The sequence below is a fragment of the Hyaena hyaena genome, unplaced genomic scaffold (assembly GCF_003009895.1).
Source record: "Hyaena hyaena isolate Hyena2069 unplaced genomic scaffold, ASM300989v1 scaffold_35, whole genome shotgun sequence".
NCBI classification, from domain to species: domain Eukaryota; kingdom Metazoa; phylum Chordata; class Mammalia; order Carnivora; family Hyaenidae; genus Hyaena; species Hyaena hyaena.
Genome location: NW_024080667.1, coordinates 438539 through 459284, shown reverse-complemented (window position 1 = coordinate 459284; position 20746 = coordinate 438539). Strand labels below are relative to the sequence as shown.

The 20746-nt window shown below is 50.5% G+C and overlaps 1 protein-coding gene across 1 annotated transcript in view; it reads right to left on the bottom strand.

Annotated features, from left to right (window-relative positions):
• KAZN (kazrin, periplakin interacting protein) overlaps positions 1-13358 on the bottom strand; it is a 1074891-nt gene extending 1061533 nt beyond the window's left edge. The window contains exon 1 of the mRNA XM_039228973.1: positions 13139-13358. Within this exon, the coding sequence (XP_039084904.1) occupies positions 13139-13259 (121 nt within the window). The 5' untranslated portion in view covers positions 13260-13358. The remainder of the gene's footprint in view (positions 1-13138) is intronic.
• Positions 13359-20746: the final 7388 nt, after the last annotated feature.

Here is a 20746-nt window from a genome sequence, read left to right as displayed (position 1 = left end):
GGCGCCATCCCTGAGGCAAAGGGGATGAGGACGACCAGACTCAAGGTCTATTACTGGCTGCCAGAATGGAAGATGCTACGGGTCAAGGGAAAGAAGAAACCAAGATCAGTCGCGCACACACGTAAGCCAAGAGGCGACGTCAGAAAGGGGCCAAAGCAAACCAACACCTAGGAAGAGGTGAGCCAGGACGACTCAGGCCAGTCCCACCACTCCAGACAGCAGGCCCTGTTAGCATGAGGCAAGGCCAGCCTTGCCCCCCGGGTGCTAGCCGTGCCCCTCCCTGGCACCTACGCCTGCCTTAATGTCGTCAACCTCTGGCCCTCTGAGCAGCAGCCTGTTACAGTGGGCTGTGCACTCCTCTCTCCGGTCTTGAGGTTCTTTGGTGTATTTCTCTTCCAGGGAATATGGTAGACTCAGGGAAAAAATGCCATGGAACACTTGGAAATGTAACAGGCACTCTTGTAAGTACAAAGTACAAAGCTGAGCTCTCAAAGTCACGGAGACCTGGGGTAGGAACGGTTCCTCCGACAGAGCTCTAGAATTTCTAAACATTACGTTATTTGGAAAAGAGGTCTTTGCAGCATGATGAAGGTAAGGGTCCTGAGATAAGAGATTATTCTTGATTACCCGAGTGGTCTCTGACTGCAGTCACAACTGTCTTTACGAGAGGACAGAGAGGTCACACACACAGAAGAGAAGGAGCGATGTAAGCACGGTGCAGTCACTGGAGCCAGGAGGCCACAGTCCAGGGACACCAAGCGCAGCAGGAGGCTGGAAGAGGCGAGGAGCAGAGCCTCCTGCAGAGTTTGCAGACGACACCTCGATTTCTGTCCGGTGATACTGACTGCAGCCTTCTGGCCTCCAGAACAGTGAGAAAACAAATGTCTGTTGTGTTAGGCCAAGCTTATGGTAATCTGTTACAGCAGCCACAGGGAACTAATATAGCCACGAGACACACTAACAAATACAAAACTAAAAACCAGAGTGAAAGTACCCACAAACACTGGGGCTGCTCAGGGGCTTGTGCCGATCTTATCGGTCGGGGGCTAGATTCTGTTGGCATCTGGGGCCACTCACAAGGTCTTTGGTTGTGCTGGATAGAGGGGCCAGAGCCGCACTTCACACATGCGCAAGGATGCACACATGCACACACGTGCGCACATGAACATGCATACCACATGCATGTGCACATATGCACACAGGAACATGCACACCGATGCACACACCCACGTGCATGCACACACGTATGTGCATACACACATCCATACGTGCACACACATGCACACGCACATTCCAGCCACCTCAGGGGGCTTCACCGTCAAGAAAGGAGGGGCCTTGGATAAGGGTCATGCACAGAAGCAAAGGGCGATAGGGTGTAAGTCCTGGATTGAGCAGACCAAGAAGCTGATCTTCCTTAGTAGCTCAGTACCCCAACCCTGCCCTCAAATGGGTTTGGGTTCAAATATATACTGCCTGGGGCCTGAGGAAATCCCCAGCTTGGAAATTCACATAGCCTGCGGTAATGGCATCGCGCCAATACAACCCCAAACATGAGTTCAAAATCCAAACTTACAAAGTGCATTGGGTAATAAGCTATCCTGGACATGAGTCATCAGAAAAACAGAAGAACTGAATCCAGAGATGCCAGAGATGGATTATAAAATTCCTTTCTCAGGTAAGCATGATTCTAAACGATTACACAGCTTAAATATAAAACCAAGATTGAGAGCAAGAGAGACAACAGATAACTATAAAAAGAAAAAGAATGACTGGAAGATTCCCAAACTACTCAAATAGAACTTCTAGAGGTTTAAAATAAAGAAGATGTTAAGGGGAAAACCTGATGGTCTGAGTGAGGCTGAAGATTAGACACAGCCAGAAAAACAATTAATAAACCAGAAGGTAGCTTTTAGTCATTATCCAGAATGCAGCAGAAAGATGCGGTTGGAGAATAGGAAACAGAGGTCAGAATGAGAAGTCCAGTGCAGCTCACATAGGAATTTCTAGAGGCAATAGGAAGAGAGGGAGACGATCAGTATGCTAAGAAATTAAGTGGCTTAACATTTTCTGGAACTGAGACCCCAATTCTCAGACCTCAGAAGCATAAAGCCCAAAGAGGAAAAATGAAATTAGACCCACTCCCAGACACATTATAGTGAAACTATAAAGCATCCAGGATAAAGAATTTAAGGGCAAATCCAAAGAAAGGGCAGATAGCCTCCAGAGAAATGACTTCAAGAGAAACAGAAGCTGACAGCGACACTGGAAGACAGGAATATCCCAAATGCTGAGAGAAAAATAAACTGACCTAGAAATCTATACCCTGCGGGTCTCACTCAGTAACACTGGCCAAAATAAAACTAAAAATTTTGTAGACCCTTCTGTGGAATCCTTCCTGTGGCTGGTCCTGATCTCCATGCTAGACTGGCCACAACCAACATGAACATCTCAGCTGTCGCTGGCCTGGTCTCTAGAATCCAACTCTTCATACCCTGGAGCTCTGCCCTCAGTACTCCCTGCATAACCAGCCACGGGGGTGTTACCGCAGGAGGTATGAAGGCTCTCTTCCCATTTCCTTTTTTACCTGTCTCAGCACTGTGGGCTTCCTCCACGCTCATGAAGATGCATGCTGGCCTCCAACATCTCGGGCACATCCCAGCTCTGCCTCCTGCCTCCCCCTCCTCCGCTCTTCTGGCTAAACCAACATCTCATCCCTCCACCCAAGCCCTGTGGACCACTGCTTCATTAGGAGTGCTCATCAGGGGGCGCCTGGGTATCTCAGTGGGATGGGCATCCGACTTCGGCTCAGGTCATGATCCCGCAGTTCATGGGTTCGAGCCCCACGTTGGGCTCAGTGCTGACAGCCAGCTCAGAGCCTGGAACCTACTTCAGATTCTGTGTCCCCCTCTCTCTCTGACCCTCCCCTGCTCACGCTGTCTCTCTCTCTCTCAAAAATAAATAAAACATTAAAAAATTAAAAAAAAAAAAAACCAGTGCTCATCAGGTGGTGGGCCCCGCCTTGTCTCCACACAGATCTTGCCATAGCCTTCCGGGTCTTCCACAGCCCCGAGGGGCGGGCCCGCCTGTGTCTTCTGAGCACTTCCTACTACCCTGCTGGGGCTGCTTTCTCCCCGGAGATGCAGAGGGACCCGCCATCTAAATTCCTTCTTACATTCACTTCGCACCTAGGAAGCAAAGCCAAGGCTCTGGCCTTTTCAAGGAGCCAGGAATGTTTCTCTCTCAGATCAGCTTGCAACCCCTGTAAATCTCTCCCAAGAACTGGCTCCCTCCCCACGCGGTCTCGGCCCTCCAGTTCCCTGAATGGGTAGGGATGGAAACCCCCTCCTCAAGTCTCCCTTCACCCCATCCCCCCCCCAAACCAGTCCTCCCTTCAGGCTTCCTGACCGGTCCCTCACGATAGGTAACTGCTAATGACTTCAAGGTCAGAGGAGACTGCGAGTTGTGAGAAGTCTTAAAATCCAAGTGGAGCCCAGCCTGAGCACCTGACTGCCTTCATGCTGTGTTTCCCTCCTGAGATGGAAACCCACTGGGCTGCTATTCCCTTTGGCTTCTGAGGCCGGGGCTCCCGCCTAGCAGCGGTGACCCTGGACTCTGAAGGTTAAAACAAAGGCAAACACACACCAGAGAGTACAGTTGGTATAGGGGACCAACATTTGCCTTTCCAGAAAAAGCCCGGACTATGCCTGCTTTGTGGAGTCTAGTCCTTACATCCTTCGGAGGAGAGATGAGATTGGAATTGGTCCAAGGAGCTGATGTCCAAAAGAAAGACGTTGTGTGAGACTCTAATAAACCAGAAAGGGTTATTCATCAAGGTCTAAACGTCACCGCCATAAGAGGTGGGGTTGGGGATGAAGGGGTGGGAATCCCAGTACACCACTAGTTACTGTTTTGAGTCCTCCACATCAGAATTATTAACACCTATTCCAAACATCGCGTGGTCAGTTTTAAGTCCTCACCTGGCCCTCAATGCTTCCGGGTTTCCCACTGACCTGTGCTGAAATGCTCCCTACTTCGTTCTTGCCCAGTGATGCCTGCTGTGGACAGAACTTTCTCAGCCCCCAGCCACTTCACAGGGGGACCGTCAGATGACTGTGCTTTTCCTTCAGGATTTTTAGAGCTACAGCCATTCCATTTCATCCGGGAAGAGGTGGGTGGAAACCTGTCTGAGAGCTTTGCCCTTGGTTTCAAGGGTTTTCTGGCAGAGGGTTTGGAAAGGCCAATGAGGAGAATGCACCCTTAAGTTTTTCAGAAGCTGGTTCATCCACGGAAGGCCTCGTGAGAACCGTCCTCATGAAGCTGATCAAGTAAACATGTCCAAGAAGGGTCTAAAGGCTAACTAGACCTTGGGCAAGGAAAAGCACCTTGAGGTTTCACTCTTTGGTGGGCTCCCGGGGCTGCCTAGGCCAGCTTCCAGTAGGAAACCCACTAGGCCCTAAATTCCAGTACTTTCTAAAGAGAGAACTGAGGGTAAAGTACGGCCTCTCACCTGTTCTCCCACAAACAGACCACTTTCCTTCTTACCCAGCAATACCCACCAACTTGCCAAAGCAAAGATGTCGCCCTTGCCCTTCGGTGTTGCCATCACGAGCATGGAGCTGGCTCTGTTCCTGACCACCCAGGGCTCCTTGGAGACTGTTGCACTATGAGTATGGCTCAGACGTCCCGTGTCACGGCGGCACCCACCTGCCCGCTCTGCAACGCCATAGCCTCGAGTCCAAAAATGGAATGGAATGCCTTGGGGCCTCAGGATTACATTCCTTCTGTGTCCATTCACCATCTGGAGAAGCCAAGTCTTCTCCAGGTTCCCACGTATAAGAGAAGGGAAAAAACGCCAACCACTCAAGTAAAGCACACTTACTACAATGCCAAATGGTAGGATAACAAAAAACGAGGCGCTCTGAAGCCCCAGGGCTTCATATAGTACGTGGTCCAGCAAGACCATGTTTGTTGTACAAGGGAAAGTGGAAGAGAACTGTGGTTGGGGGCCTAATCTACAGCTCTTATTTTTATTTATTTTTTTATTTACTTTTTTTAATTTTTTTACAAATAGTTTATTGTCATATTAGTTTCCACATAACACCCAGTGCTCATCCCCACGAGTGCCCTCCTCCATGCCCATCCCCCCTCCCCCCTACATCCATCTTATTTTTATTCAAGGAAAGGCAAGGGAATGGGATCCCAGAAAGCGGGAACAGCACAGAGGCCGGAAGCAGCCTACAAATGGGAACAAGCGACCCGTTGATGAGAAAGTTGTAAACTGGCGGCCCACGGGCCGGACCCGGCGGTCATAGCCTTACCCTCCAGAAGTTGACATCTTGCATCTGGTGATACACATTCAAAAACGGGGGGATTTTACAGGAAAGGCAGGATCGAGGGTTCTCCCAGAGAACAAGATCTGGCCACATCGGCAACCCCCACAGCCCTGCTGAGAACTGGCGCCCAGCTCGCCTCACCTGTCTGGCCCCTGTTCCAAACCAAATACTCACTTCTTCCGCTCACTGTCTCTTGGCTTTAGACCAACTTCCTCCAAGATCGGATGCACCACATTTTTAAGTAGAATTTTAATTTTATTTATTCAGCTGCCCCTTATTAAGGCTGACCATCTAATTTCTCACGTAAAGGGAGGACACGCTTGAGAATGAATGCAGGTGCTGCAGTAATTATACCGGAAGAGGGCATGAGCTAGGCCTGTCCTAGCTAAGCTGGGTCCAAGGAGGGCCTTTTGATTAGCAGATAGGAATTCTCATAGATTTGGTGTGATTCCTGGCCTGGGGAACCAATAAAATGACCCATGTTGAACGTGGAGATTTTTTTTTTTTTACCACAATGATTAGCCAAGGGAAATAAGTTGCAACTTTTTACCAGTCAAAAACATAAGACTACAAGGAATATCTTAATTCCTGGGGTTACTAAATTCTGTCTCACCAACCAGGATAGTAAGGATGTGCTGATAAGGATCAGAAATAAGGACAGTGTTATGAATTGAATGCCCTCCCAAAATTCACATGTTGGAATCCTAACCCCCACTTTGATGGTATGTGGAGGTGGGGCCTTTGGGAGGTGCTGAGGTCATGGTGGGGGGGCCCTCATGTGGGGTGAGTGCCGTTAGAAGGAGGCACCAGGGGTGCCTGGGGGGGGCTCAGCTGGCTGAGCATCCGACTTTGGCTCAGGACGTGATCTTGCAGACTGTGGGTTCGGGCTCTGTGCTGACAGCTCGGAGCATGGAGCCTGCTTCACGTTCTGTGTCTCCCTTTCTCTTTGTCCCTTCCCTACTTGCACTCTGTCTGTCTCTGTCTCTCTCAAAAATAAATTTAAAAATCATTTAAAAATTTTTAAGTAAAATTAAAAATAAATTTTAAAAAGTTTAAAAAAAAAAAAAAAGAAAAAAGAGACAGAACTTCTCTCTCTGCTCCGTGCTGTGGGAGTTACAGTGAGAAGGCAGCCATCTGCAAACCAGGCAGTGGGCCCTCATGGCGCACTACCCAGCCTCCAGAACTGTGAAAAATACGTGTTTTTGTTGAAAGCATCAGTCTATGATATTTTGTTATGGCTGCCTGAACTAACTAAAACAGACTACAAATGTTTATATATAGAATGCATTCTGTGGCAGGCACTGTGGTGAGCATTTTACACCTACTAGCGCATCGTCAGACTCACCACAACCCTGTGAAGGGCATAAACTATGATTTCCATTTTATGGATGAGGAATCTGTGGCTCAGAGAGGCTAAGCTACTTGCCCAAGGTCACACAGCTAGTGAAGAGCAGAACTGGGATTTGAACCCAAGCAGTTGAGTTCTTAAGTCCAGCCTAATAACCACATGGCCCTGCCTCCTACACACAGGTCTCTGGAGAAGGAAGTCAAGGAGAGACCAGCTGCTGCTTCTCATGTAAGGACCCTTGGGAAGGCTGGGCTGCTCACGAGCCAGGGCTCCTACACACTCTGCCTATTTCACCCTCACCAGGATCCAACCTGTCCCTGTCCCTGTCGCCTTCCCCAAAGACCACTGGTGGGAACTTGCTGAGGTCAAGGTATGGTACGGGGGTGTTGCCAACAGTAGCTGCATCCTAAGGAAGTCACCGGGATGCTGAGAAACCCCAGCTGGGGGCTGAGGATGGGAGACGCTGAAGAAGGCACCGAGCAGCTGTGCCTGCCACCCCGTCCTTCACACCAACAAGGAGGCTTCTTTCCCTTTAAGGCCTGGAGTCGTGAGTCCTCAATCCCATCGGTTCAAAGGACCACCGTGATACAGTGTCCTCCCGCTGCCCTGATTCCGCAAGCTGACCTGAGGGCTGTGATGAGTCCATCTTGAGAAAGAGAAAGAAAACAAGGGGCGCCTGGGGGGCTCAGTGGGTTAAGCGTCCGACTCTTGCTCTCGACTCAGGTCATGATCTCTCAGTTTGTGAGTTCGAGCCCTACATCGGGCTCTGTGCTGGCTGTGTGGAGCCTGCTTGGGATTCTCTCTCTCCTCCTTTCTCTCTGTCCCTCATCTGCTCATGCTCTCACACACTCTCTCTCCTCCTAAGTAAATAAACTTTAAAAAGGAGAGGGAGAGAGAATGAACGTAAATACAAGGCTGCTTTGCCAGATCCTGCTGGGCTGACAGCTTCTCCGGAGAATGACAGCCATCCTATCGTACTGATAAGGGCTGCAATGTTCCCAATACCACAGGACGTTTGGGGGACTGGAAGACAGCAAAGACCCCCAGGGGCGAATACTGAAGGCACCAACGAACGGGAATCACGACACCACACACCGTGGGTAACTGTGGAAACACTGCACGTAGGTTACGCCCCCTTTTAGCTGCAAGCTCCTGAGGGTGGACATTGTCTTCGGTAAGTCTGGTTACTGCGGAGCCCGTGCTCACTCAGCAGTCATTTGCTGACACAGAGGTTCATACATCTGGAGCCGAATTCCTAAGGGGCTGAAGAATTCGACTGAGTCTGGGCAGAAGAACAGGGGAACGTACAGACTGTGCATGCAGCTGGCTTGAATTCAAAGCCTGGCCCAACCACTGACTCTTTAAGAGCAACACTTCGCTTTATGGGCCTCAGTTTCCTAATCTGTATAATGGGGGTGATTTTAGGAACCTTACGAGGATGTGACAGGGAGGAAGTAAGGTGAGATGCAAGCACCTAGCATAATGACCCTCACAGAATAAGCACAGTTGTCAGCGATGGGTGGGCTCACCTGCCAGCAGTCACTACAAGGATCCCTTGCCTAGGACGTCAAAGCATGCGTTCCCACTGTAGACACAGCCAGACAGGGAACGGTCCTAGACGGCCAACTCTTGGGGCTCTAAAGGGAAACTTTAACCCCGTGTTCCCACTCCCACAGATGGCAATACAGGAAAAAGGCTCTTTCCTCCGCTCATCTTCATCTGCTCTTCTGCAAAGTGCCCAGTGCGCTCGGCTCACAGCGGACAGCCCACTCCTCGCTCTCCCCTTTCCTGGTTATAAATACTGCAAACGGCTTCCACACACATTCAGGTAAATCCCCGTATTGTTCAAAAGCCAGGAACGGGGGCTTTCAGAAGGAACAGGGTAATAAGGTCAAAAGATGACCAGATGTTGGCTTCAGGCAGCAGCCTGACTTATGGGACAGACAGACAGGCAGACAGACATGGCTCACATACATGTGGGTTTCTACATGGCATGGAGCTGGAGCTGATCCTTAATTACCAGTGCCCGTGGGGGGCTTGTCAGGGGCTTCTGAGCGGCAGGCAGTCCAGGTGCGGAAGTCCATCTGCCCTCCCGCTCCCTCCTCCCTTCTGCCCTCCCCTTGAGCTGGGCTTGGATTCAGGCAACGTCAGCGGTATGTACTGGACAGAATGGCCTCAGTCATCCTGGTCAAGGAAAGCAGCCCCGCGGAAACGCATTCCACCCAAGTAAGCCAGGTTGGGAAAGGACCAGAATGGCACAGGGGCGGCTTAGCAAAATGGTACCGGAGACAAAGCTCCCGGAGTCATGGCCTGTGGACCGTCAGGCCCAGGGCTCAGTCAAGAGCCAGCAGCAGAGACACGGCCAAACACCGGGGCAGAAGGTCTCCCCCATCAAACACTGTGGGGGCGAGGAGGAGATGGGCAGGTAGAGTTTCTCAGCTACACTGACAGCAACACAGCACCAGCTTGAATCTGTACTTCCTGCCCCCTCGGGTCTCCTGCCAACCCCCTCTGTCAGGCACTAGCGACAGCCAGAAACCAGGGACATGGAATACCATGAGGTCCCTAACGGCCTGCCTGGGAGTGTGGCCTTCAGCTCCCCACTGAAGGAAATCAGGCAGAAGGACTGAACAGTGGCAGCCTCCATCAGGCACGTCTGCCTGGCCAGGCTCACTTCTTCTTTTTTGGGCTACAAGCAGCGGGCCCAAAGAAAAGGGGAGAAATTTGGGGCGGGGGTTAGAAACCGAAGAGAACTAGCTTCGTAGGGCTAGCCATCCCGATGCGGGTAGGGGACCCCGCAGGGGGCCGAGGGTGATTAATACCATCAGAGCTAATGAAAGAGGCAGAACACCATTCTCTCCACAGTCTTAAAAAATGCAACACACACACACAGAGCCTTCGCAGAAGCTGCAGGACTGCCCTTTCTGAACACAGGCTTTGGGGTCGGGCTGGGCAGGGGGTCCCAAGCTGGCCGACATCTAAATCCACCCATTAAATAGGAAATGTACCATCTACCTGCAGGGTGGCCATAAAGAAGAGGCAGGCACGGTCTCGCCCAGCACAGGTGCTACAGATCTGGGAACACAGTGGGAACTATTCTTACTAGAGCTTTCCGACCTGCTCTAAATAGTTCCTGCCCACAGCAACGCCTACTGTGTGTGGTAAGCGGGGTGGGGTGCTGCAGGAGGAAATAAGAAAACCAAGGCAGCATGTAGCATCAAAGGTCCAGCAAGCAAGCATTGCTTGAGCGCTCCCACACTGTCCCACACCGTCCCGTTCTGTCTGCCCCTTTCTGTGCTACGTATGCTGGGCTAGGGCAGGGATCAGGACACTTTTGTTCTGCAAAGGGCAAGAGAGTAAATATTTCCAGCTCTCTGGGCCACAATGTCTTCGTAACGGCTACTCAACTCTACTGCTGGGGCACAAAAGCAGCCACAGATAAAATGCACATGAATGGATGCAGACGTGTACCAATAAAACTTTATTTACGAAACCACCCGGTGCACCATGTTTGGCGCCAGGGCGATAGTTTGCCAACTCGTGGTCTAGGGTTTGGGGGTTCATCAAGTTCACACGGCCAGCGAACAGCCAATTCAAAAACGCAGAACTGGGACTAAATAGGAAAGAACTCCATGCTCTTCCCATGGCCCCACCAAACCTTCACAATCCCACCACCAGTAACAGGGTCGGAGTTCTCATCAGCCCCACCCATGCCCAGCTGCACTGTCGCTGCCACCCTAAATCCGATGGGCCCTTTCATGCTCCTTCCCCCGTCTTCACCCCACTAAGCACCCCCAATCTCCGAGGAACCAACTTCTCCTAAGTCACAGGACACTTACAGACACAAAAGAGTAAGCCAAGTCACCACATGCATTAGCAGTTAAAGGCATGGGCTTGGGGCGTCTGACAGGGTTCATCTTCCCCTCCAGCTACTTCCTAGCAGGCTGGACGGGGGAACCTGAGTGTTTCCCTCGCCTGCAGACACTGGTTAGGAGTTCTGAAAATCAACATAAGACATGGAGAAAGGGTTGCTCAAAACTGGAATCGTGAAGACGTCACACTCCATGTAATTCTCTTTTCCTCAGTAGGCTCTACATGGACAAGAGATCATCATCTCCTTGCAAGACCATTTCCTTTGGACTTACTCTCCAGGTTCTGTACTTCTAAAAGCCGTGCAGAGAAAGCACATAGTAGGTGCTCAGTGAGGGCATGCACTTGATGGCCGCACCTCACGCGGAAGCAGACGCAACGTGGGAACCCCACCCCCCACCCCGAGCTGTGAAACCATTTTCCCCACGCTGAAGATCTCATTTGTCATGCCGGCTGAGCTACACATGGCGGGCTGGAGGGCTGTCTGCTTCTCTCTCAACCCTGTTCACCTCTTAATTGAGTGGGCTCTGGTGACTTAGCTTTTTTGGCTCTTATTCCTCTTTGCGCTTCTCCAGGGAGAGCATTCTCCCTGGAGACTGCTGGTCATTATCAGTCTATGTAACATCACTTTCTTGACAGAAAGGGGTGTTTTTGGTGGGGTTTCTTTTTTTAAAGAAGACAGAGGATTTCACTGCCTGATTTAGGCCTGGGTGTCTCTAAAAGCTTAGAGAATAAAGCCACAGGGGATGGCACCGAGCACTTTAGAAACCTGATCTGCCTTCCCACAGTTAACTTCAGAGAATAGGAAGGTGTGTGAAACCTTGGGCCAGGCAAGCTCCTGAGCCCCCCTTCTTATGTGGGCGTAGAGGCACCTATAAACCACTGCAGATCAATAATCCACAGATACATCAGCTGGGAGATTCTCCACTTTCCAGACAAACCAGGGCCACACTGCACGTGGAAAGGAGGGGGCTGGATACTTCAAACTCCTAGGACTGAAGGCACCATGCTACCCTCTGCAGTCAGAGATGCCTTGACTGGCACACGGAAGGATGTGTGCCCAGCACTCGCCACATCCGCTAGAAACAGCAATAAATGCTTGCAGTGTTGCCTGGGCGCCAGGCAGGTCTAAGGCTTTCCATGTACCAACTTAAACTTCACAATGACCCTATGAAGTTTGTCTAGTATGCCCATTTTACAGATGAGGAAACTGGGGGCACCTGGGTGACTCAGTCGATTAAGTGTCCAACTCTCGGCTTCAGATCAGGTCATGACTGCACAGTTTGTGAGATCGAGACCCATGTCGGGCTCTGTGTTGATGCGGCCGAGCCTCCTTGGGATTCTCTCTCTTCCTCTCTCTCTCTCTGCCCCAGCCCTGGCTTGCTCGCTCGCTCTCTCTCTCTCTCTCTCTCTCTTAAAATAAATAAACTTAAAAAAAAAAGTTTACTGATGAGGAAACTGAGACAGAGAAGTTAAATAACCTGCATGAGGTCACACAGCTTTAACGGGTGAAGCTGGGACACCGGGCAGTCTGGCCCCAGAGCCCTGGCTCACCCACGCCACGAGCCGCCACCTCGTGCAGACACATCCCACCCTTGGGAACCAGCCCATCTGTTTTCTCCGGAGTGCGGGTCTTCCGAGCCCCCGGCACTGAAGGTCTGTCTGGATCAGGCTGCCATGGGTCCAGCTCTCACTTCGCACTACAGGCAGACGGCTCGGGGACAGGGGAGGGGCCTGCAACTGCCAAAGTCATGCAACCACCCCGGTGAAAGCAGCAGCACCGACACAGGCCTCCAGACTCCTGATACAGTGCTCATCTCATCGTCTTCCAGACTCCCAGCCAAAATGCACAATTAACAGCCGGACACCCAGGGAACCTCTGGAGAGCACTGTCCTTCTCCCGATAGGAATGAACCCAGAAAGCCGGGGACCGGGCCAACATGAAGCCACGCGGAATCTTGTGTGACTCCAGCGGGATCGTAAGCGCCTATCAGGTGCCGGTCTGTGGGCTCCGGCCCTGTGACCATCTGCAACCAGGCCGAGCACCCTCACCTGGTTTTCTTTGTGAACAAATACACATCCGAGCAAGATGGCTGGCAGACAGGAAGGCTGCAGCCCACAGCAAGTTTCCCTTCTGTGTGAAACGTGAGCTTCTGGAAGCCAAAGCCAGGAGCCAAGGGCCAGGATGGGCTGCGGGACGGAGGGTCGTGTGAGCATCTAAGTTACTCGGCCCCAATGGGAGAGGCTTGCACGCCGCCCTCAGCGGCAGAGAGAGGCAAGCTGACAGACAGACGGCCAGTCTAGGATGGGCGCCCACCCCCCAGAAGATGACCGTAGCCACCGCGTCATCAGCTCCCCCGACGCGTCCCTCCTCACCCTGCAGGTATAGCCCCCGAGAAAGGAGGTGACAAGACAAATGGGGGCCCTCGCGCACCGAGCCCGGGTGGCACGCTCGGCCTGCTGGCGTGTCCTAAAAACTTTAGAGTGAACATGCCAGGCAGAGGGAGGGACGCGGCCGACACGGACACACGGGCCTGGGCTGCGGGCCCCCCCGCCCCCCGCAGCGCCCCACGCGACCCCCTCCTACCTGCTTCCATCAGCTGGCACTGCTGACCGAAGACGTGGGAGAAGGTGACCGGGCCCGTGGCGGAGCCGGAAGGCGCCAGCGTCGAATCCATGGCGCTCCTGCGGTCTCTGGTGTTGGTCATGCGGCGGCGGCCAGACCCTTCGGCGTGTCCAAGCCAAGGACACCACCGCCACCAGCCCAGGATCCGTAGGTCGGAGGCTACTTGTCACTTCCAAGAAAATGTCCCTGCTCCCAAAGTTTATCAGGCGTCTCCCTCGTCCCACTCACTCCCTGCGGTTTTTCTCAGACACGAAGCAAGTGACAAATGAAAGCCTCTCTGGTTTGTCAGACAGACCTTGCACGCTACCGGACTTAGATGCGCACGGAAATCTAAGTTTTACCAAGCAGGAGTCCTTTCCTCTCTTCTGGGGGGGATGGCGGGGACAGTGCGGTCCCCCTCTGCCTTCCTGGGAGTCACCTGGAAAGGGCAGAGTCCGAGAGGCTGCTCCCCCGGTGGCTGGAGAGCTCAGGCCCCAGCAGGTGCCCGGCAGCTGCAGGAAAAGCACTGCTTCCTTGGCGGCGTCTCCTTCCAGGGCGCCGGGCAGGCAGCGCGGGAGAGCTGGCCTCACAGGCCCCCCTCTCCCGCAGGCGAGGCCCCGCAGCTCGGGCCGGCAGGGTCCCCGCACCCCTGGGCGGCTGGATGCAGAAGGGGGGAGAGCAGCGGGCAGCGGGCGCAGCGCGGGCACCCTGCGGCTCCGGATCGCGGGCGTCCCTGGCTCATCCTTCACTCCTGACGCCTCTCCCTTCCCGCGTCCGTCCCCCTCCAGGCAGGGCTGTGGGGAGGAGAACAACACAGGGTTAAGGAGCCCCTACCCCCAGCTGCCGTGGCCCCAGGGCCCCCAGCCCGCACCACCACCCCTTTCCCATGATGCGAAAGGGACCGGTACTTGGAGAGATTCTGGATGCGGAGGGAAGTGCTAACTCAGCCCAGCAGGCTCCTGGCTGCCGTAACCTCTTCATGCCCGCAGCCCAGGAGGTGCCAGCCTCCAGAGAGGAGAACGCTGGCACTAAAACCCCAAAGACCAGGAAGGGAAGAGGCGGCAAACGCCACACACACCCCCATCCCCCGGCACACCCCCCATGGGTGACACAGGGATGGGCTTTTCGGGGTGCTGCAACCTGCTCCGGCCCAAAGGGACAGTGTCTCTGGGAAGAGGGGGGAGGGGAAGGAGAAATGCCTTTCACATGATTACAACAGCTGTGGCAGTGGGTGCGAGGTCTTTATTTTGCTATCCCATCTGCCGATCGCAAAGGTGCTGACTTGAGAGACTGAGGGACAGAGACAGAGAGAGAGAGAGAGAGAGAGAGAGAGAGCCCCTGCGTCTTCTCCAGCCAGCATTTTGGATACTTTTGTGCGGAAACTGGCAGCGGTGCTGGCAGGACACAGCCACCAGGGCAGAGAACGCGACACGCAGCCCAGCGGCCCCCAGGCCTGTTTCCCCAGAGGCATGTCTGCCTCTTCAGTATTTAAGATACAGAGAGTAAAGTTCCAGCTGATGTGTGGGCCAGCAAGTCTCTCAAACAGAAGCGCTTTCCATTCGGGCTCTCCGCCAGCTCAGTGATGTGCAGGGGGCTGCGTGGGATGGCGAAGGCAAGGCAGAGAAGCCGCGAACAACCTCCAAAAGTCACATGAAGTCTACTTCACGCTCGCGCTCCGAGGTAGCTTGAACAACGGAGGACCCGTATCCTTGCGTGAAGAGGTTCTTCTCCAAGTCATGATGTTACAGGCATCAGAAACCACTCCCTCTGACAACCGAGGTCTAACACAATCAAGGAAAAGACCAGAGTTTTTGAGAGCTGCGGACACCCCACGCAGGACGGGAAGTGGATCGGCTTCCCACGGCTTGGGGGCTCCGTAAGTTTCAATGCAAGCCCCCCGATGAACGACTGTGCCGTGCTACAGAAAATCCAAGGTGGGTTGTGGGGAGGAGGGCTGAAGAGGGGGAACACCGAGAATCTTCAGGGCAGTGAACATTCTCTGTGTGAAGCTATGAGGAAGGATACGTGTCATCACACGTTTGTCTAAACCCACAGAGTGTACAACAGCGAGAGTGAAGCAGAACGTAAACTACAGACTTTGGGTGCTGACCACATTTCCATGCAGGTTCATCAACTGAAACAAATGTCTGGCTCTGGTGGGGGTATTGAGGGGGGGGGTCTGTGCATGAGAGGGTCTATGGGAAATCTCTGTACCTTCCTCTTAATTCTGTTGTGAAATTAAAACTGCTCTAAAAACTATTGTCTTTTTTTTTAAGTTTATTTATTTTTGAGAGAGAGAAAGAGAAAGAGAGAGAGAGAGAGAGAACAAGCAGAGGAGGGTCAGAGAGAGAGGGAGACACAAAATCTAAAACAGGCTCCAGGCTCTAAGCTGTCAGCACAGACCCCGATGTGGGGCTTAAACCCATGAACCGTGAGATCATGACCTGAGCCAAAGTCAGACACTTAACTGACTGAGCCACCCAGGTGCCCTCCCACCCAAAAATAAAATCTTTAAAAGAATAGGGTGTCTTGAATGTTGAGAACAAACTGAGGACTGATGGGTATGGGGGAGAGGGGAAGGGGGGAGATGGGCATGGAGGGGAGCACTTGTGGGGATGAGCACTGGGTGTTATATGGAAACCAACTTGACAATAAACTATTTTTAAAAAAAAAGAATGGGGTGCCTGGATGTCTCAGTCGGTTCGGCATCTGACTCCTGATTTTGGCTCAGGTCATGATCTCATGGTTCATGAATCTGAGCCCTGTGTCAGGCTCTGGGCTGATGGGGAATTCTCCTCTCTCTCCCTCACTCTCTGCCCATCTGCCCCACACACACACCAAAAACAAATAAATAAACTTAACAAAAAATCCAAGATAAACCTTCATACACTAATTCAACCTGCAGATGTCCTTTGTTTGGAACACCATGGGTTTCTCTCCTCCCTTCTCTGCACACCTAGCCCCCCACTGCCCCCTGTTCCATGGTGCTCCATGTACTAAATCTACCACATCTCACCTGAGTTGCCTCCTGTGCCAGGGACTGTAAACAACACAGTAAGGATGCCACCTAATGGTCAGTTGTCAACACGTCACCGAAGTTCAGGACTCCGTGAATGAACACAACCATGCTTAGTAATTACGCCAGGTTACGTGGCATCTACCAGGAGAGATGAAGCTGTACAAGAATTTCCCCGGCTACATACCCGGTGGGGGGCAATGATTCAGAAATATATGCAAATGTGATTTCACTCAATGCTGCCAAGAACTACTCCAAAATGGCTGGTTCACGCCCTCACTAGTGCCGCACGCGGTCCCCACTCACTCACATCTTTACCAAGAACTTGGGCAAAAATTAGAAAGCTGGGCAATCCAACAGGTATGAAGTCATAAGGTTCACCATTTTGATTTGCCTTTCCTCACGTACGAGGAAGCTGAACTCTCCTTGGAAAGCCCATCAATGGCACAGCTTCCTCTTCAGGAAGGACCATGGTAGAGGAAGGTGCCCCATCTCCCGTTCATAGCCTCTACCACCCTTCCAGTCATTTCTCGCTTCTGACTTTCTTGTTGATTTCCTTGACGTTGCGAGATATTACTTTAGACCTTGCCAAGATCTCCTCACTGATAACTTCGTGCATGGCGTCTTGTCTAGGCTAGAAAGACTGCATTTTAATGTGGTCAGATCCAATGCTCCTTTGACTTGCAGTCTGTTTTGAGCGTCTTGCTTCAAACACCCTTCCCTAAGGCGGCAGAGTCACCTTCCCTTTATAGCTGCACCTTCCACGTGTAGGCCTTATCTAACTGGAGCCTACTTTTATACCTGGCACAGGGTAAGCCTCAGATTTGTTTTCCTCAAGACTGTGAACCAGTTTTCCAAAAACCATCTCTTCCCAACCCATCCTTTCCCTACTGTGACCCCTCGGTCATTATCTTTCAAGTTCCCATGCCCATGGGTCTGTTCTTGAGCTCTCTCCTGTTCTTCGAGCTCCACCCCCCCAATACTGTGCCATCACTGGTAACACTGTGGAGTCCGTGACCAACATTTTAAAAAGCCCAGATTCCAAATGTTTCAAGACATGTCAGGTTTGATGCTGTATGTCTCTTACTAGCAATCAGCCATAGCAGCGGATACCCTCTTATGCGGAATACATGCCTTCCCGTTACACCAAACTTGGTCTGCATTCATTTACAATACAAACCTGTTTCTCCCAGAGATGTGGTCGGGTATTAAAAACATCTCCAAAGACAAAAGTCAAAAGATAATCACGTTCAAGAAAACATTTACTGACTTACAGGGCTTTTGTTACATGTGCTAATAAAGTTCCTGTATTAATTATCTATTTGATACCTGACACAATGCTAGCCACAGGCAGACGGAACAGAGGTGGGGCATGGAAGGTAGTGGAGGGAGGAAGGAGGAAAGAGTGGGAGAAACGACACATAATTTGTATGGACATGTTAAAAACACAGAACAGTCAACCGTAGAGGGAAAACACCACACTGTGTACTGTGGATCGTGAAAGGTCTTGCCGTTCCAATATAGGTGAGGGTATGACCTTTTAGGGGAACCTTTAAGGGAAGGAGTATGTCAGCTGGATCTGAGAACAGAAGTGGGCTTTGCATCTGTAGAAGGAAAAGACTGGGTGCGGGGGAGGGGCTAGCACAAGCAAGTCATTTGGCCAATCCTAGTTTAAATGCCATGTTATGCCAAAAAGGTTCTCAGGGCCACTTACGACTCTTTAGATTAGGAAAGATAAAAACTCGCTTTACTTCAAATCAATGGTCATAGCTGTATTTTTTAAATCTCCCCTGGTACCTTTTCAGACTTTAAACTGCTCTGCCCCAGAGGGCGCCCTTGACTTTGCTGAGACCCATAACCCCCCCGAGGAGATAAGAACGAATTCTCTAACTAATCAGGCTCAACCTGTCAGCTGGTATCGCCCACAGTTCCCAGGAGGGCCAGCGTACCCCAGCCAGGCATCATAGACACGCAGAAACAAAGGGGAGAGCGATTTGGGAAAAAGTGACCCTGGGCTCAGAGCAACTTGTTTTATGAAGCTCTGTGTCTCACAGCAAAAACCCCCTCAGCAGAGGCTGCTACGTGCCATGAGCCATGCTATGAGCTCCGTGGACATCCTTACTGAGTAACAGATACTAACATGCCCTTCCCAGATGAGGACACCCGGACTTAGGAGAAATTCAGGTGCTTTGCCCAAGATGACACAGCCATTAATAGGTCATCCTCAAGATGATCGGTTCTACTGGGCCTCTGCTTTGTGACCTATCACCCACTTCACTGAAAAGTCCTGCTGCTGGTACATAGTCCACAAAGGTTTCCATACTGACCCAACGGTCCCAGCAAGATATGACAGAGGTCTTTCTTTTTACAAAATGTTTCAACAGTTTTACTGGGATACAATTCAAACCCCATACAATTTACCTTTAAAGTGTACGATTTGGGGGCACCTGGGCGGCTCAGTCAGTTAAGCCTCTGACTCTTGGTTTCAGCTCAGGTCATGACCTCACGGTTCATGAGACTGAGTCCCAAGATGGGCTCTGCGCTGACAGTACAGAGCCTGCTTGGGGTTCTCTCTCTCTCTCTCTGCCTCTCCCCTCCTTGTGCTCTCTCTCTCTCTCCCTCTCTCAAAAATAATAAAAATTAGGGGCACCTGGGTGATTTAGTCGGTTAAGCATCCGACTTTCGCTTAGGTCATGATCTCGCGGTTCGTGGGTTCGAGCCCCGCGTCGGGCTCTGTGCTGACTGCCAGCTCAGAGCCTGGAGCCTGTTTCAGTCTGTGACTCCCTCTCTCTCTGACCCTCCCCTGCTCACACTGTCTCTCTCTCTCTCTCCTCTAAATAAATAAAACATTTTAAAAAAGTTTAAAAAAATAATAAAAATTAAAAAATAAGTGTACAATGGATTTTAGTATATGCACAAATATTTACATCAGCACAATGTCGAACATTTTCGTCACCTCAAAATGAAACCCAGACATTTTAGCTGCCACCCCCTAAAGACCCATCCCCCTTCAGCCTAAGCAACCAGGAATCATTCTGTCTCTATAAGTGAGCCTGCTGTCATCCTTCACATGAATCAAATCACAGAACACTTGTTATACAATCATGTCTTGATGCAGTACTGGGTACTAAGTTATCCTAGTAACCTTAAAGGTAACAAAGGCAAAAACAGTACTTGTCTCAAAGGAGCTTAATTAAATTTGTAAACAGACTCATTTAGAAAGGGTAAAGCTTTCTTTTACTAGAGAAGTCACGATCAGTAAGTGTAGGCCACTTGCCTTCTCTTCTATCACAACAAAATGCGCAGAAGTAAATGTAATGTTTCCCTGGAGGAACAGGTCTTAAATCTCATCAATCCTAGGTTAACTTATTTCTATAATTTCATATGTACTTTCCAGCACTGAATCAAAAATAACCAGTTATCTACATTCCTTCCTTCCTTCCTCTCTGAATTATTCAATGCAATCCAAAAGAGAGGACAAGATAGATAAAAATCCATGCCTGAGGTGTTGGTGGTGGGGCTCAATGCTGAGTCAGAACCCAGAAAAGGTGAGGAAGGCGTCCACACGGAGCAGCACCAGCAACAGGAGACTGGTTATACCAGGCAGGGGAGATTAAGCAAATAGGTAAGCATATTGAAGATAATGGGAGACAGATTTCTGTTAGAGAAAAGGGAAAAATTAGAATGAAATTTATGGTGTTAAAGAGGAGTTATAAACATTGGTATGAACTCATGGTTTTCAACCTCTCTATACAATGCATATACACCACATATAAATAACTACAAATATAAATATCTATGTTATCTAGTATATAAGTATATACCCAAATAAATAAATCTAGAGTTAGATGTGTGCATGTATGTATAGTATGTCAGTATCTAGACCCTATATTCCCCCAATTCTGTCTACGTGGAGTGCCTAGAGGCAATGACACCCCAACAACAATGAGATCTCATAAGTTCTAAATACCATTCTTCCCTAGAAGGAACCAGACCTGGTTGATTCCAAGGCAGAGACAAGGAACACACAAGAGCTTGAGGTCTTGTTCAGCCAGAAAGTATGAAAACGCTCAAAGATGGATGGAGATCTTCCAAACAACACACAGACGCCACTTTAAAGAGGGTCCCACTGACCAAGTCAAGAATAATTTGAGCATAAAAAATGATAATAATGTATTTAACTCATTAAATAGGAATCTATGAGTCCATATGGATAGATGGATGAGTATATAACACATGCACACATACATAAATGCATAAATAGATAAGATCTGCTCTTCATACATTCTAAATAATGTAACTGGAATATTGTCATTTGACAGCCGTTCAAAGTGATAAATCAGGCAAGAAATATCAATGAACATCAAAACTGTAGATGAAAGTTTGATGAGGAACAGTAGACTTAATGTCTCAAACTATGTTCCTATAGAATATTTATTAATTGCAAAGAGAAAAGGAAGTGGCTTTACAGTGGGGAAGACTGATCAAGACCTGATCCTATTCAAGTGACCCAAGTTAATTCCATTAGTAAAAGGATAATTCAAAATCATGCACCAGTGAATAAGACAAACTCA